The sequence below is a fragment of the Lontra canadensis genome, unplaced genomic scaffold (genome assembly GCF_010015895.1).
Source record: "Lontra canadensis isolate GAN:19392208 unplaced genomic scaffold, GSC_riverotter_1.0 scaffold45, whole genome shotgun sequence".
In the NCBI taxonomy this organism is placed as follows: Eukaryota; Metazoa; Chordata; class Mammalia; order Carnivora; family Mustelidae; genus Lontra; species Lontra canadensis.
Window position 1 is genome coordinate 9,802,017 of NW_022631039.1, and position 16,187 is coordinate 9,818,203.

The 16,187-nt window shown below is 47.7% G+C and overlaps 1 protein-coding gene across 8 annotated transcripts in view; it reads right to left on the bottom strand.

Moving 5' to 3' along the window:
• TRRAP (transformation/transcription domain associated protein) overlaps positions 1 to 16,187 on the bottom strand; it is a 113,325-nt gene that overhangs the window by 66,486 nt on the left and 30,652 nt on the right. For all 8 annotated transcript variants that reach the window (XM_032872675.1, XM_032872676.1, XM_032872677.1 and 5 more), the window contains exons 19-28: positions 14,322 to 14,487; positions 12,205 to 12,461; positions 9,720 to 9,920; positions 8,072 to 8,223; positions 6,910 to 7,109; positions 4,906 to 5,123; positions 4,597 to 4,794; positions 3,775 to 4,035; positions 2,920 to 3,081; positions 891 to 987 (exon numbers count right to left, since the gene is read on the bottom strand). In XM_032872675.1, the coding sequence (XP_032728566.1) occupies positions 891 to 987; positions 2,920 to 3,081; positions 3,775 to 4,035; positions 4,597 to 4,794; positions 4,906 to 5,123; positions 6,910 to 7,109; positions 8,072 to 8,223; positions 9,720 to 9,920; positions 12,205 to 12,461; positions 14,322 to 14,487 (1,912 nt within the window). The remainder of the gene's footprint in view (positions 1 to 890; positions 988 to 2,919; positions 3,082 to 3,774; positions 4,036 to 4,596; positions 4,795 to 4,905; positions 5,124 to 6,909; positions 7,110 to 8,071; positions 8,224 to 9,719; positions 9,921 to 12,204; positions 12,462 to 14,321; positions 14,488 to 16,187) is intronic.

Sequence of the window (16,187 nt, forward strand, 5' to 3'; positions counted from 1 at the left end):
CACACAGCCTGACTTCTCTTCCGCTATCCGTGTCTCATCAGGCAGCCTCCTCCCATCGTGGGGAGTTCAAGGCTTTGAAAACACAAATGCTCTTGGAAAAGGCGACACACCTCAATCCTCTAGAGCAATGCCCCTGTTAGCCAACAGGATTGCATGAGAGGTGCAGGAAGAAAGGAATCCCCACCAAAGAACAAAGATGCCAAACTTGGCTGCAGAGAGCCTCTCCCCACCCCCCCGTTGTCGTCCACACCCCAGCCCTGCGCCTGAGCACAGGTAATATGGTGTGCCTCTCAATTTGTCTACCTCTAATTCAAGGATGATTCTGGCAACATTTCACGTAGCGTATAGAAATCAACAAGGCAAAAGACCAAGTCAACTAAAAAAACTTTACTGCGTATTTATTCAGGAAAAAAAAAATAGTGGGGGGAATGATGCTTCTAAGTGAGAAGAATTCAAGTCAGTAAAAATTCAACAATGCAGCTGACGCTGGTCATGCAAGCCTAAAGAGAGCAGGATTCTCAAGTGCCGTGGAACCACCGAAAAGCCTTTGAAGGTTGTAGCGTATCTTCCCGTATCCTCTGATTGGGTGAACTGGCAACATACGAACACTAGGACTACACTCTTCAACTACAGTGTTGGATTCACCAGTGAACTACAGCACCGAGTTAATCACCATAAAGTAAAATACATAGTTTGTAAGAGTAAACAACTGTTTAAATCCTAACCATCTATACAACCCGTTGACACCTCCTCATGTCGTTTAAGAAACAGACAAATGTAACTGTCCCACCTTAGAAAGAATATAAAAAAATAAAACCCCCCAAAAGGCCACTGCCTCCTTGCACCTTCGTACCCATGACTTGTTTCAGACTTAATTCATATGAACTTACTTAATGCCGCAATTCGCAAGGGAACGAGTGACGGAAGGCTTTTGTAACAGGGCAGCTTTGTCAAGGCTGAGTCTTCAGCCTCACACAGATTTAACAGCTGTGAAAGATAAAACAACTTAATTTAGCCAGCTCTTTCTGTGAAGACACAGTAACCTTGAAAATAACAGAACACAGCAATCTTACACACATGCAACACAACTGACAAACTAAACTCAGACCCTGGGGAATTTAATATCGAACGTGACAGAGCTTCCTCTCAAGCAAACTGTCAGCCTCATTAGTGAAATAAATTCTGAGACATTTTCTCCCCCACTCTGATACTGTAACATGGTTTCCCCACCCCAGGGATCACCTGAACTGCAAACACGATGGCAGGTACGTCTCCCTCTGTATTCAGAGCTGCTTTCCAGAGCTGTGGGCTGGTGCCCGACAAACGTGTGCTGTGATTTGACCCTGGAGTGCTTAACACCCCCCCTCCCAACAAAGTACAGGAAATGTACAAAGAAAGAAGCTGAAAGTCACGGAGAATATCGTAACTCAGAGATTCCTGTGGTTATCTTTCTGGACATTTTATGATACTCCAGTATATACTGATATATCTAAAACACAAAATATCATGTATATTGTTCTGTCACTGTTTTCCCCTTTTACGTACATCCTGGGGAAACGGTATAAACTTTACCGTCACCTTTTTTCCGTTAAAGATTCCTACCTAGTAAAAGATTTCAAACAGCAAAAAAGCATATATACCAAAAGCACTTCAAGTCACCACCTTACTCCACTCCATCACAACAACTCTCCTCCCGTATCAACACATGTGTGTATGCACACACGTGCAGACATCTGTGTTGGCAGCTCTATCTAGACAGAGTGAGCGTGCACCAGAATCAGCTGGGAAGCTTGCAGCCAGTCCATTGTAGGTCTGACCTGAGAACTCAGGAGAGTCTTTGTTTTTAAAAAGACCCTCACGTGTTCTGATACAGTTAATGCTCTGATCAACACTTGGGAAACCAGTTGCATCCCCCGGGATTTACCACTCAACACCACCAGGTTCTGGCCTTAAGCTTAGTGAGGAATTTTCCACGTAGGTTAAGATACATCTGCCTCTGGAACCAGCAAAGGGAAACTTGCCCCCATTCTCTGGTGGCTCTCCTAGGACCTCTGTCAGGTCACATGAACTAGGACTCCTACACAAGGGATGCAACAAGGTATAAAAGATCAAAGCTAGACCACGCTATCATAGGATTCCATGTCCAAGTAAATACATAGGACTTAAAAACTCAAGAGGTAAATTTTCCGTAATTGGAAATTCAAACTTAGTGTGGATCAGAAAGAAGTTGCTTCCTTATGACTTTTGCCTCCGTCTACTCTAACAATGCCTTAGGTCTTAAAAAATCCGGGTCTTAAAAAAATCTCACATTGGGATTGATCACCAGACCATTAAAGTATTCTACGAATTAATAGCTAGAACTTGACCGTATCTACAGTTCGATTTGTTTCTAATACCGCCCCATACTAGAATGTTCAGAGAGAGAAACACTTGCAGAATGCCATCGGCCACTACCCTAATGAGAATAATCAGAATCGACAGTTCACAGAGAGCTGTCAGAGCTAAAGGATGGCCCTCGTGTGGAGTAAGCTCTGACCAGCACACGGCACGTTCTCAGGGGACAAATACATTCGATGCCCTGGCGCTCGCTCCGAGCCCGTCTTACTCTGGGCACCAGCCGATGAGAGTGGTCAAAGCAGAGAGTCCGTCTTTCTCTAGGTTACATCCTTAAGGCTCTGCAGAGCGAGGTGCCCTGGAGAAGGTCTCAGAACACAGCCGCGTTGGGCGGGACCGCTCCCGTCAGCAGGCCTACCTCCTGTCACGTACCTGCGCAGGGCGCTGTGCCAGGTTAGGGCCGGTCCCCTGGGGTCACCACCCGTGCCTTCTCTGAGTGCTGCCTGACCAGTCTTCACGCACAGAGACAGGTTACCAGACACACGTCATCACCATCCACACCACGCCGCACCACCACCCCCCTACCTCTGTGTAGAACACCTTATGCTCCACCACGTTGAGGTCCATTGTGAAGAGCCTGGGCTGCAGCGTGGTGCAGAACGTGTTCCCCTCCATCAGGCCGATCTGCGCATTGGCGGGCTGGTGTCTGAGCAAATGCTTCTTCGGTGGGACCATATCCTGGAGGACCTGGGGCGGCAAGGGGGAAGCACCACTAACCTGCTGTCCCTTGAAGAGCAAATTCTGCTCATCACCACATTCTAAAGCGACTATCAATCTGAAAGCCATGACATGAAAGGTTAGGATGCCCTTTAGTTGGGGAAGGGAAGCTACGTTCCATGGGCTAAAACTGGCCGGTGGATAGTTACATTTCAGGCACACTGAACTCCTAAGTCTCCTGAGTAGCAGCTCTTTAAAGATTTTAATTTTTATTTATTTGACAGAGAGAGAGCGCGCACAAGTAGGCAGAGAGGCAGGCAGAGAGAGACGGGGAAGCAGGCTCCCCGCTGAGCAGAGAGCCCGATGCGGGGCTCGATCCCAGGACCCCGAGATCATGACCTGAGCCGAAGGCAGAGACTTAACCCACTGAGCCACCCAGGCGCCCCCCAAGTAACCGCTCTTAAAAAAGAGAAGAGCGACTGGGTTTTGCTAGAGACCTGGGAAACCAGCCTTCTGTTCTCTGGATGCTGACAACTACGGATACAGCTGTCAACATCAGCCCACTTCTTTCTACGTCCCCGAGGTCAAAGAGAGCATATACAGTAGCACCTGGGGAAGTGGACACGAAATTACAGATTATGTATCTTCTTCGAGTCAGATGTGAGGGAAAAAGGTCTCAGAAGTGTTGCTCCAATTATCCTTTTCCAGGGACAGAAATCTCACCTCTTTATGGGGTTCCATGATCACAGTGACACTTTTTCCAGTGACCTGGGCCAAGACCTGCAGTGAGTGCATGGCCTGCTTTCGCACAGTGGAATTTGGAGAGGTGACTTCTCGAACCAAGTCGTGCGTCACATGGTGAAAGGACTTCTCCTGGGCGGCCACAATCTCTTCGGCTCGCTCCTCATCCTTCAACGGCGTCGCGCACCTCATCAGAAGCTGCTCCAGGGTGGTCTTTGCCATGGCGACGGCCCCGTTGGAAACCTGTGGGCCAGGGACTCGGAATGAAAGGGACTGTTGCTGCGGATCCACCCCGATCCCCGCTGGTTCACCAAGACCGCTTCGTAACCTGCACATAGTACTTCAGCGGCTACGGCACCTCAGCCTGCTGTATGTCACTCCGGGAAGAAAATGGCGACATAGACAAACTCCTGCATTTCCCAAACGGAGAAGCTAGAAATGCCCACCACGTACTATGTGCATTACACCTGCGCACAGCTTCATGGAAATGCAACTTCCAGAGAAACTCCTGCAGCACGTGCAATATTTAGCCCTACAGCAAGAGCCAGGAGGACGACTTCCCTCTACAGAGGCACCGTGTTACGTGCTCTGGTCTGGGACGGTTCTTTATCAACGCAGATATTCAGGTAACCAGGGAAAGCCTATGGGGGTCCTGATCTGTCCTCGTGTGAAAGACGCGGTAATGAAATCTAGGCCTCTAGGAGAGCAGGCTGGCAGAAGGGCTTCGTACTAACTATGCCAAATACTCTCGGCAAGTCAGCTTCTGGAACCGCTTGGATAGGTCTGGGGCCACCCATCACCTACCTCTCCAGTCAGGTCCATCATGACAAAGAGAAGTGCCTTGAGGAATGTCTGCTGGTTCTGGAGAACCCAAGTGAGAGGCAGCCGCTCCATGAGAAACTTAATGGACACCACACCCCCCAGCTTTGCATACCAGGCCTGTTCATAGCAACACGCGCACAAGCGCTCCACGATGTACGAGAACAGAGGCAGCTGGCATGCCTGGGGAGAAACATACAGACACACCGTGCTGTTAGCCCCCCATGGAACCAGTTTCTAGAAGGACTACCCACAGGCACCACCATGCCCAACTACTCCTCAGCCCTTCCTTACCCTCTCCTTTGAGCCCAGGATGATACTTGCAACATCAAATATCACAGCTAGGGCCACCTCCCCAATCTTGCAAAGCTCCTTTTCTTCATATGCCATACAAATAGCGATTGCATCAATAAGGACCAACGGATCCATTCCTTTCGACCCATTTTCTTCGCTGTGAAACATGGCTGTGCTGGGCTGGCTGCCCACCTGGTAGCAAGGTAGCAGGAAAGGACCTGGAAGAGAGGCGGTGGGAATGGGAGAAAGAAGAGCTAATTATTTACATGCGTGTTCTTTTCCTTCAAATAAATTTTATTTATTTATTGGACACAGAGAGAGATCACAAGTAGGCAGAGAGGCAGGCAGAGAGAGAAGGGGAAGCAGGCTCCCTGCCGAGCAGAGAGCCCAATGTGGGACTCGATCCCAGGACCCTAAGATCATGACCTGAGTGAAAGGCAGAGGCTTAACCCACTGAGCCACCCAGGCGCCCCCAAACAGCAAAACCATCTCATTAAGAAGTTTTTTTTTTTTTTAAAGTTTATTTTTTTACTAATCTCTACACTCAACACAGGGCTCGAACTCACAACCCAAGATCAAGAGTCACATGCTGCACCGACTGAGCAAGCCAGGCGCCCCAAAACTATCTCATTTTTTAACTTGAACTTAGGAGCTCAACAAAAGCCAGCACTGGTGCTTTTAGCCAACTTCCATTAAACTGCAATTACTTGTAAACTAAGTGGCCTAAGGTTATTTTTCTGAATGTTTCCTATTATAAAGTAGGCTCTTTTCAGATTTTCTCTAAGATAATCAGAACCATGTATCTTCTCCTTAAAGAAAAAAAAAATTATTAAATAGGCCAAGGGGCACAGCACAGAAATGAGTGTGGGCTACACTCTGGACATTCCTGATGTACAAATAATTAAAAAGCAACCCGGCTATGATGCCCAGCTCACAGAGAGAACAATTAATTAAAGCCTTGCAGGTACCCGGCAAGATGGGCGCTCGTTATCAAGCTTACAAGCCTGCTGGAAAGATGTTAAGAGAGAGACACTGAGAAACGATCTAAGATCAATGACTATTCAGGTCAAGAAGGGCATGAAGAGCTACAAGCGGGAATGTTCTCAGTGTTCTGCAGCATTCAGAGAAAGCGGCTTTATCCGTCTGGAGAATGGGGGACCTCAGGGGCACAAACTGCCGCAGTGCTACTCGAGTGTGTCCACTGACCAGTGCTGGTTGGGGGAGCTACAAAACCGGGAGTGAGTGTCCAGAAACTTCTAAAACTTGTATAGCAATGGGCAGTCTCGGGACACTTTTATCATCTCTGCAATGGATTAGAAAGAGAAACAAGGAGATGAATAAAAGTGGTCCCTCCCCATTTGGAGCCCGAGGACCCCAAAGCAGAGGTCGGAACAGCAGCGAGGAGCACCGCAGGGAGGACCCAGCCGAAGGGCAGGGAGGGAGGCTGGGCCTTAGAAAGCAACACATGGAGGGAGAGAAGACCAGCAACAAGGGAGACCACAAACTGTCTCATATGCAGAGTGTCCACAGTATTCTACCCGTTTCCATGAACAACAAAGGGTGAAAATCTTCCACTGGGTGTACTGTACAGAGACACTTGGTAGCAGTTTTCAAGTTACTACTAGAATGACCACCGAAATAGCAATTAACCTGCAGTAAGCAGGAAATCAAAAAACAAAGGCCAGGGGTGCCTGGGTAGCTCAGTGGGTTAAGGTCTCTGCCTTCGGCTCAGGTCATGATCCCATGGTCCTGGGATGGAGCCCCGCAACAGGCTCTCTGCTCAGCAGACAGCCTGCTTCCTCCTCCTCTCTCTCTCTGCCTGTCTACTTGTGATCTCTGTCTTTCAAATAAATGAACAGAATCTTTAGGAAAAAAAAAAAAAAAGACAGAAAACAAAGGCCAAAAATCAACCAGCCAAACCGCTCCTCTGACCACCACAATGTCCTGATTGCATTTCTGAAGCACCACAAGGAGTCCCATAAGCACTTCCTCTGCCCCACTCACCGCACTGCTGGGCAACGGCCACCATTGTGTAGTGGCGGATCAAGCTGGCGACAAAGGGCAGGGCGCTGGGCCGGAGATCTTTAATGACAGCAGACATGAACGCCCCGGTCAGGGCCTGCTCAAACGTCTTCCGAGCTGGAGTGTCTTGTGCTTTGTAACGATGAGATATGATGACATTGGGTATGGTCTTTTCTGTAAAGCTGAAAGATAAAATCCAGTCCGTCCTCATAACACTGAAGTCCTGAGCTGATGATTCCACCGTCAGGACTTACATGATGAATTTCATTACGATGGTTCTGGGGACATCCAGGATGTCCTACCTCATACAAGCACAGGGGATGAATCAGACCCATTTTAAAACATGGCGGCAGATTCAGTATTTTTACAGTTTTTAAAGTAAGTTGATGTCTTATTTTGATCTTTTATGACTAACTAAACCAAATTCTAAGAAGTAACCCCCATCAATGAGGAAACAGAAATGAAAAAAAGCTATTAATGGCAGCCATACACGCCTTATGTGCTGAAAAATCACCCCACGGGAACAATCAGACAAGGTCACAGAGCTCACTGATGGCACACGTACCACCCACCACTGATGCCGTGAGAAATGTGAAAATACACATTTTCCCATTTGTGAAATGTGTATGGGGAACACAGCAAGAAAATATGGGGAACACAGCAAGACAATATGGGGAACACAGCAAGAAAACATACACACACGATCACACAAGACCATCACCTATGGTCACAGCCCTAAATGGTAAGAGTAAAATACAAGTATTGCAAGACAAATGTGTGGAGAATGAAAGGATCACGGTGGACCAGAAGAGCCAAAGACCCACTGAACACCTGCCATGTGCGAGGCACTACGGATACACCAGCGAGCTACGGAGAGAAAAGGGCAGGACCCTTGCCTCCTGAAGCTGACAACCTCAGGGAGAGGCAACCATCAGGAACACGATGACGAAGGTAAACTCTAATTCTCCAGCAGCTGGTCCCTTCTCTTCATTTCCTCTAAAAGCCCAGGAAAGCACCACTAGGCAGGTACCATGGGGACTTCCCGACTCACAAGAGCATGCACTTAGCACTAGGAATCTGGGAGGCCTTCTGCACCCCTACGTCCTAAGAGGCACCGATCGCAGGAACCACATTCCCAACATACTTAGGGTGTGCGAGAAGCTGGTAGAGGGCGTGTTTGTTGTCCTCCAGACTCATCATGGCCACCAGGAAGCACTTGATCACCTCCCACGCCTGCCTCCGGTAGTAGGGCTCAGTGTTGGCACTCTTCAGGCAGTCCAAAGCGGTTTCGATGGCCTACAACAGTAAAGGAACAGCTGATGCAGAAATGACACAATCACTCAATTCTCTCTTTAGAAGATAAGAGGGTTTTACTTTTCCAGAAAACCCACATGGCTACACACACATTTCATCCTGTTCAGTTAGGTTGGAGGGGGTGGGGGGGGCAAAATCCCACACAAAATCATGTGACGCCTTTAATAGTAAGAGACCAGTCACCTGTCATGACAATTACATACCTACCAACCAAAAAACTGGTCTGTGTGACAGAGGCAAGATTTACCCAGGCTGTGTGTGAGGAAGCAGAGCGGGGCTGATAGACACAGCAGCCCTGCCCTAGAGACTCCCCACGGCCACATGGAGCATGACCACAGCTACCTGCTGAGTCACCCCCGGCTTGCAGGGATAATTTCAGAAGGGGCTAAGGTTGAGCCAATTACCTGCCAAAAGAACAAAGGATTGTGAAGTGTGCCAAAAGCAGGATTATCTTAATGGGGATTTACTGGCACTCAGCGTGGCCAAGCTGCTTCTTCCCTTCGCTTGAGCAGCCCCTCCAGCCGTAGCAGGGTGCTGCGTGCCCTCGGCTGCCAGCTGCCAGAAAACCAGACCTTCACATAGTCTGAAGTCCGTGTGGGCGTGCAGGAGGACTGGGAAGCCTATCTTCAAAACTTGGTTTCTTCTTTGAGGGAAAACCACTTCTAAAGACATTTTCTGGCTCTGTCAGGTACCTTAGTTTTCACTACTAATACCCACCTCGCCACTGACACGGCAAACAGAATCCTGTATTAAGGAAATTCCCTAAAATGTGGGAAGGGGCACCTGACACAGAATGTTCACTAGAGCGACTTTCAACGTAAAGACGGATTTTTAACCGTAGTCTCTTAGAAGGAAACTGGTGTTTTACTGGCAGGTATTTTTGAGAAAGGCTTGGGTGAGGGGCCGGGGTTGCACGAGGGAGTCCTCCCCCTGAGGTCTGGAGAGGACCCCCATCTATGGGATGGGGTTGCGTGAGAGGCTGGGGGAGGGTCAGGGACAACGCATGGGCTTCAGGAAGTGTGGGGACAGGAAGATTGAGGTGATGATGGAAAATAACTCTAGGGGGACATTTATCCATGATGGTATCATTCCTCCCAGATGTCAGGAAAGTCTTCTTTTAAAAAAGAAAAAAAAAAAAGGCGGGGGAGCCCCTGGGTGGCGCAGTTGGTTAAGCATCTGCCTTCAGCTCAGATCATGATCCCAGGGTCCTGGGATTGAGCCCCACATCGGGCTCTTTGCTCAGCAGGGAGCCTGCTTCCCCCTTTCTCTCTGCCTGCCTCTCTGCCTACTTGTGATCTCTGTCAAATAAATAAAATTTAAAAATAAATAAATAAAATCTTAAAGAAAAAAAAAGATATCCCCTCCCAAGAAAGTGCATGTTTTATTTACATATTTTCAAACAGAAATCAGCGTTCTTAAAATGAAATGCATAGTAACTTTAAGAAGTTCCTCAAAACTTCCGCAAGTTCCAAATTTACCTTCTCCATCGGGAGCTGAAGAGATGCTTTACAATCGGAAAACTCCACTGTGATGCTTGGGCCTTGAACCTCAGTCACAACATAGTGCAGCTTCTGGGATTCCTTCAACATCTTCCTGTTACTGCCACCAAATTTGCCAAGTACACGGTAGGCCACGTGAGAAATGCTATCGGCAGGATTACGCAGGGTGCGCCATAAAGCCTACAACCCAACGCACTTCCATTAAAATCCTTCCAAGGTCATGCATTCTCGTGGTTCATAAATAAAATCCGAAAGTTATAAGACTATACAGCAAAAATTCTTCCTCCCATCTCTATCCCCTAAACATGCACTTCCCCTTCTTGGGAGAAACCAATGTTAGTAGTCTTGTGTATCCTTCCAGAAACGTTTTGCCTTTAAAGAAAATGCACACATAAACATAAATGTCCTTCCATGCCCCTGAAATACAAATGGTAGCATGTGGTAAGTGTCAGAGAGCTCAGGAGCAAGAAAACTAAGCCCCATATGGTTTAAGCATAAGCAAAATGCGGGGATGAAAAGCATGGAGAGTAGTGCTAATTACCGGTGAAGTTCTTGTCCTGGGGTCTGATGATGAGTTCTCAGGTTTTTAGTCCCTTTTTTAAGCTTTATAATGTATCAATGTGACAAATTCCTAAAAATAGGACAACTAACCTATCTTATACATTTCAAACCTCACATTAGAAAGGATGGTTAAGAGGGGAAACACAGATCATGACAGGACCCGTGTTACGGGAACACATGGCAAGGACATGTACCTCATACTTACAATTAGTGTAAGGGCCACATGCACTCAACAGTTCCAAAGAACTTGTTGTTCTCACATTCTTTTACCTGAACTATCTTAAGTCCTAAAAATTACTATGTCTGTCTAATTAAGTCAATTTTCTTAAGTCATCTTCCATAACAATGCCAGATACTAGTACCTAGCAATAGCCAACATAAAATCTTGGAACTTTTCTTTAAAGCAAAATTTCAATGTCTTTTACATCCCCAAAGGTCTGAAAAGGCTTGTCTTGAATGAACACCTGTTGAGAGATGCTAATCCTCCCTACCTTCTCTCCCGGACCCAGCCCAACCACTTCTCATATATCCTTAGAAGAGGGAAATTCTGCTTTACTCCCCAGGACAAGGTGGCATTGGGAATGAATGCTGGTTGATGGGACCACAGAGAGATGACCCTTGTCCGGGGTGGAGGTGGGGGGAGTTTACTGCATCTCCAAAAGCAGGAAGTAGCCTCGCCCTGGTCTCTGCCTAGGGCTGTCTGCCTCATGGAATGGCAAGAGGCCCATGAACCCATCCCTGCCTCCTCCTCCCCTCCCGCATGATGCTCACCCGCACCTGGGTCAGACCCAGAGTCTGCCTTCCAGAACCAACAGTGCTGTTCTCGAGGAATGCTCTCAAATTCTCCATAAGAGCTGAAGAGAGTGGACTTGAGGCCCTGACCTGACCTCCAGGACCACTCCCTCCCACCTAGATAGAGCCCAGGGTCTGCATTTCGGGACTGGTGGGTAAGTCTCCCGACCCTGCCTCAAGTGAGTTTCCAATCTGGACTCCTGTCTTTTAGGCGTTAGGGTGTCTCCATCATACAAAGCTGGCGTTCTGACCCCTGCCTGGGCCCAAATACTCTCTACCAAAGGGGTAGACAAGTAAGTAACAGGCAGCCTAAATAAACCTCTAACAATTACCGACTATATTATGAATCAATACAACTGCGAAACATAGAGGAGAAACCTGATATTTATTATACAAACTCTCATGAAGAGAAAATATGAAATGTTTTCAAAACAATCTCCTTGGGGCGCCTGGGTGGCTCAGTCGGTTAAACATCTGCCTTCATCTCAGGTCATGATCCCAGGGTCCTGGGATTGAGTCCTGCATCAGCCTCCCTGCTCAGCGGGAAGCCTGCTTCTCCCTCTCCCACTCCCCCTGCTTGTGTTCCCTCTCTTGCTGTCTCTCTCTGTCAAATAAATAAAATCTTCAAAAACAAAACAACAACAACAAAATAATCTCCTTGATTATCTGCTTCATTTCCCTTGACCCCCAAGTGGACACCTGTGCTTCCCTCAGGAGTCTGCTTCTCTTTACTGTGGTATCTCAAGATCTTCTGTGGGCAAAGGAAGGATCCCGCTGGCAGCACAGAGAACTGTTAACGCCCGCCCTCACGGGTCCTCCAATGAACAAGGACGCGCCCCCGGGAAAGCCCTCTGGAAGAGGGAAATACTACAAAACGAGCGTCTGCCCGAAACGCAGGCAATTTCTGCACATGTCTTCCTAAGCCGGAAGACTCACGAAGTTGAAAGCGACAGCACTTCGTCTTGCAAAGAGCCCAACATGGGGCACAGGGCAGGCCCGTCACCTCTGGAAACCACCTACACCAGCCTAAAATTCCCAGCAGAAACCAGACACACAAGCACCCGCCGTCCGGCCCTGGCCCGCGCTGGCCCCGGCGAGATGTCGGGCCTACCTGCATGAGCTCCGCGCGCACCGGCTGGATGTGGTCGTAGAGGAAATCAGGCTGCAGGTTGTCCACACACAGCTCCAGGGTCCTCAGGCCTTGGCTGACCAACGTCTGCGACCCATTGAGGGCGGACACCAAGGGGTCCATGAGCATGGGCAGGTAGGGCAGGAGCGAGCTCAGCCGCACGGGCACCGTGAGACACAGCTCCACGAAGAGGTCCTTCATGTGCTGCTTGTGCAGGCCGCTCTGCAGCATGTTCAACCCTAAACGCGGGGTTGGAGGAGGACCGAGGGCAAAGTTACGCCCAGGCCGGCCGCAGCGGACTGTGCAAAGTAACGGTTCCGCCTTTCCCTGTCACCACGAACGTGACGACAGGAGGACACGATCTCCTGTTCTCGTGATCTACAGGTTAGCTAAACCCATCCTATAACCGTGACTCCTTCTGTCGGCCACGTTCACGGTAGTAACAGCAGGCTGCACGCAATTACACATTAAAATTTAACTTATAGTTATTTAACATCGATCTTCATGAAATGGTTAACATTATACATAAATCTTTTAGAAACTGTGTTATGGGGGCCCTTGGGTGACTCAGTGGGTTAAGCCTCTGCCTTCTGCTCAGGTCATGATCTCAGGGTCCTGGGATCGAGCCCTGAGTCAGGCTCTCTGGTCAGCAGGGAGCCAGCTCCCCTCCCTCTTTCTCTGCCTCCCTGTGATCTCTGTCAAATAAATACAATCCTTTAAAAAAAAAATTAAATAAAAACTGTGTTATGTTGGGGCGCCTGGGTGGCTCAATCGGTTGAGCGTCTGACTCTTGATTTCGGCTCAGGGTCATGAGATAGAGCCCCACGTTGAGCTCCGTGGTCAGTGTGGAGCCTGCTTGGGACTCTCTCCCTCTGCCCCCTCCCACCCCTCAAAAAATAAAAAAATAAGAATCATGTTATGTTTTTTAACAAGCCCAATCCAAAGACACAGACCAGTAAGATCCATTCCCCTCAAGCTTGAGGTTTACAACCTTACGTCTGTTATCAGGCTTTCAACACACAACAGCTGAGCTCTATTGCTATAAAATAAACATTTTCTTTAAAAAAAATCCACTTTTGTTTCCTATCAATAGAGAGGATCTTCCTTTCCACAAAGTCAATTCCCCACGCTTCATGAGGGTCCCCTGAGCTCCTTCCTAATGGAAACATGTCGGATCAGCACGTGCCCCACGTGCTCAGAGACAAGGCAGAAAGGATGGAGAGAGCTCAGAGAAAAGAGGCGCTGGTGCAGGCATCACACAGCAGGCACCACTGGATTCAGAGTCCGGAGGAGAAGGAGGAAGAGGAGAGGGAAAGACCAGGTCCCCAGAAGGGGACCCACTTGAACACAACGAGGTAGGGAGTGCAGGAGGAGGAAGTCAGACTCAGAGCAGAGGGCTCAGGCTGGGGAAGGACAGGAGACAGGCTTAAATACGGCGAGTGGAGCTGGATTATGGACGGTGGACTTCTGGCCATATTACAGGCCACATGGTCAACGATTTCCCACTACCTCCTAAGTACCATATGTTGTAAATGGCTTCTCTTCAAGGAGCCCCTTTCTAGCTCCCTATCTTAAAAGCATTCCTGCTTACATGCAATTACAGGGTTCTGCTTATGCAAACGTGCAACAAAAGAAAAACATAAACTTATAAGCCAGCTTTATAATTGCTTTTTCCCTGTCTTACTTAGATTCTCTTTCAATCTCAGGAGCCCTGGTATTATTACGAAGCAGCCCCAGAAAACATGTTCCAGGCCTGCTTACCAAATGCTACGAAAATACAAAGCCTGACCAACGTGATGAAAACCTTCCAACTCTATTCCACTCTGAGCGGGGAGAGGAAGGTCCATTCCTGAGTAGGAGGGCTCCCTTCAAAGTCCCACTGCCTTTAAAGAGAGTGGGGCACAGGGATGGATGGATGGACACACATACACACACACACACACACACACACACACACACAACCCCTCTGGCAGGTGACATGCACATCCATCCCCTCACCGTGACCTTCACTGGGTGCAGAGGATGAACCCCACAAACACAGGCAGCCAAACTCCTACGTGCACACAAGACTAAGAGGCAACCCAAGTCGCCGCACTGACCTTGCAGGAGGTTTGGCAGGAGAGGCAAAAATTCCTGATACAGGAGGTCATGGCTGCCTCCCCCAATGGAGCGGAAGAGGGCGCGAAGTAGCAGGAAGTAGTTGTAGGGCTCTTTGGCAGTCTGTGCAAGCTCCATGGAGCTGTTCACGATCTTGTGCAGGTGGGGCTGCAGGGTGGAGAAAAGGCAGGTTAACAGGCTCTCAGGGAAGGGGGGCCCCGCCCGCACAAGGCAAGCCAAAGGTTCATTGCAAACAGGAATGGAAGGTAATTATGATGACTTTACTCCGAAAGGAAAAACAAGATCTGTCCGACCTTTATCTGGCTCAAATTAATTTCTCTTAAAATACACGCTGGTTTCCACAGGGGTGACTGCGAAAGAAGCGTTTAATAGGTTCTTTTGTTACCACGCAGTTACCTGATGTTGAAAAAAGGACGTTCTGGAACAGGAACCAGAGGGTCTGTCGGCCCTGTAAGTCCTGTGAATACAGTCACTTCCTTTACAAGACTCAATCACCAAACAAGATGAAGAAGCCCATTTCCTATAACAATCTAAATACAAGAAATCCCCTAAGGGAAGGGAAACTTCACTATCAAATATGATACACACAGAGTTTTGGAAGAGCCGCAAAAATTGAAATTGTAAGGGGGCGTGTGACCCTCGATTTCGGCTCAGGACACGATCTCCGGGTGGTGAGACTGAGCCCCAGGTACGGCTCGCCCTCAGCACAGAGTCTGCTTGTCCCTCTCCCTCTGCCCCTCCCCCTGCTCGCTTGCCTGTGTATATGCACGCTCTCTCTCTCTCTCTCACACTCAAATGAATAAATAAAATCCTTAAAAAAACAAAACTGAGGAAAAAAAAAAACCCTGAGATTATACGGTTCTGGACTACTTAATTAAAAAAAATGGGTATTTCTTAAATTAAAAAAGCACTTTATAATAGTAACTGAAATTAACATTTTAAGCCAGATTAAACTTTTTATTTTGTACTTCAGGTCCTGGTTTTAACATGTGACAGGTTCAGCTGCACATAAAATGCTTTACAAGCATACCGAACATGAGCTGAGAAGTGCTGTATGGGCAGTGACACAGTCAATGACACGGTTCCCAATCTGCTGTCACAGGCAGCACGACAGATTGATTTTACAGACTAAATCAACTACACGTATTATTTTGACAAAAACCTGCGTGAAATTTGTTCTTTGAATGTTTTCCTGGAACAATATTCCAACACCCTACCATTAGGGTTTGTTCTGTTTTTGTTGTCCTGTATCTAGTTAGCAAAATTTGTATTTTTTGACAATACCAAATCATGTGGACGTAGCCTGCAATCAAATATTTCTTCTCGGAAAAATTCAAGTATGTTTCTTTCATATGAATATGAAAGTAATGTCAAGGTTGTTGACAAGTGATTACTACAGAACTGAAAAACTCCCTTAAAAACAGTCACATAAGAGCAGAGATGGCCAGTGCTCTTTGTCACCATTCGTGCATTTACTATGCGGGGCGGGTGCGGGGGGGGGGGGGAGGCTTATTTACTTCTTCAGAATTCCCCTACAGGAAGACAACACTCTTCAGAGACAACTGGTGATAATATTTGACTTTCTGCAGGAATTAAAATATTCTGCTTCAGTGGAAGTGAATTTTTATTAAGTTTTCTGTTATACCATCTGCTGCTTTTTCAGTGGTAGATGGAACCACGGGTAAGTTTTTTAGCCATTTGCTAAAATCAAATAACTGATGAGATCAAATTATACTGCATTGGTCATCCACAAAAATGTCAGGAGACACATCGCTCTAAGACAGTCTTAATAGGGAATACAAATCGGTAAGAATTCTTGATATAAAGGGGGGGAATAAACAAATGGT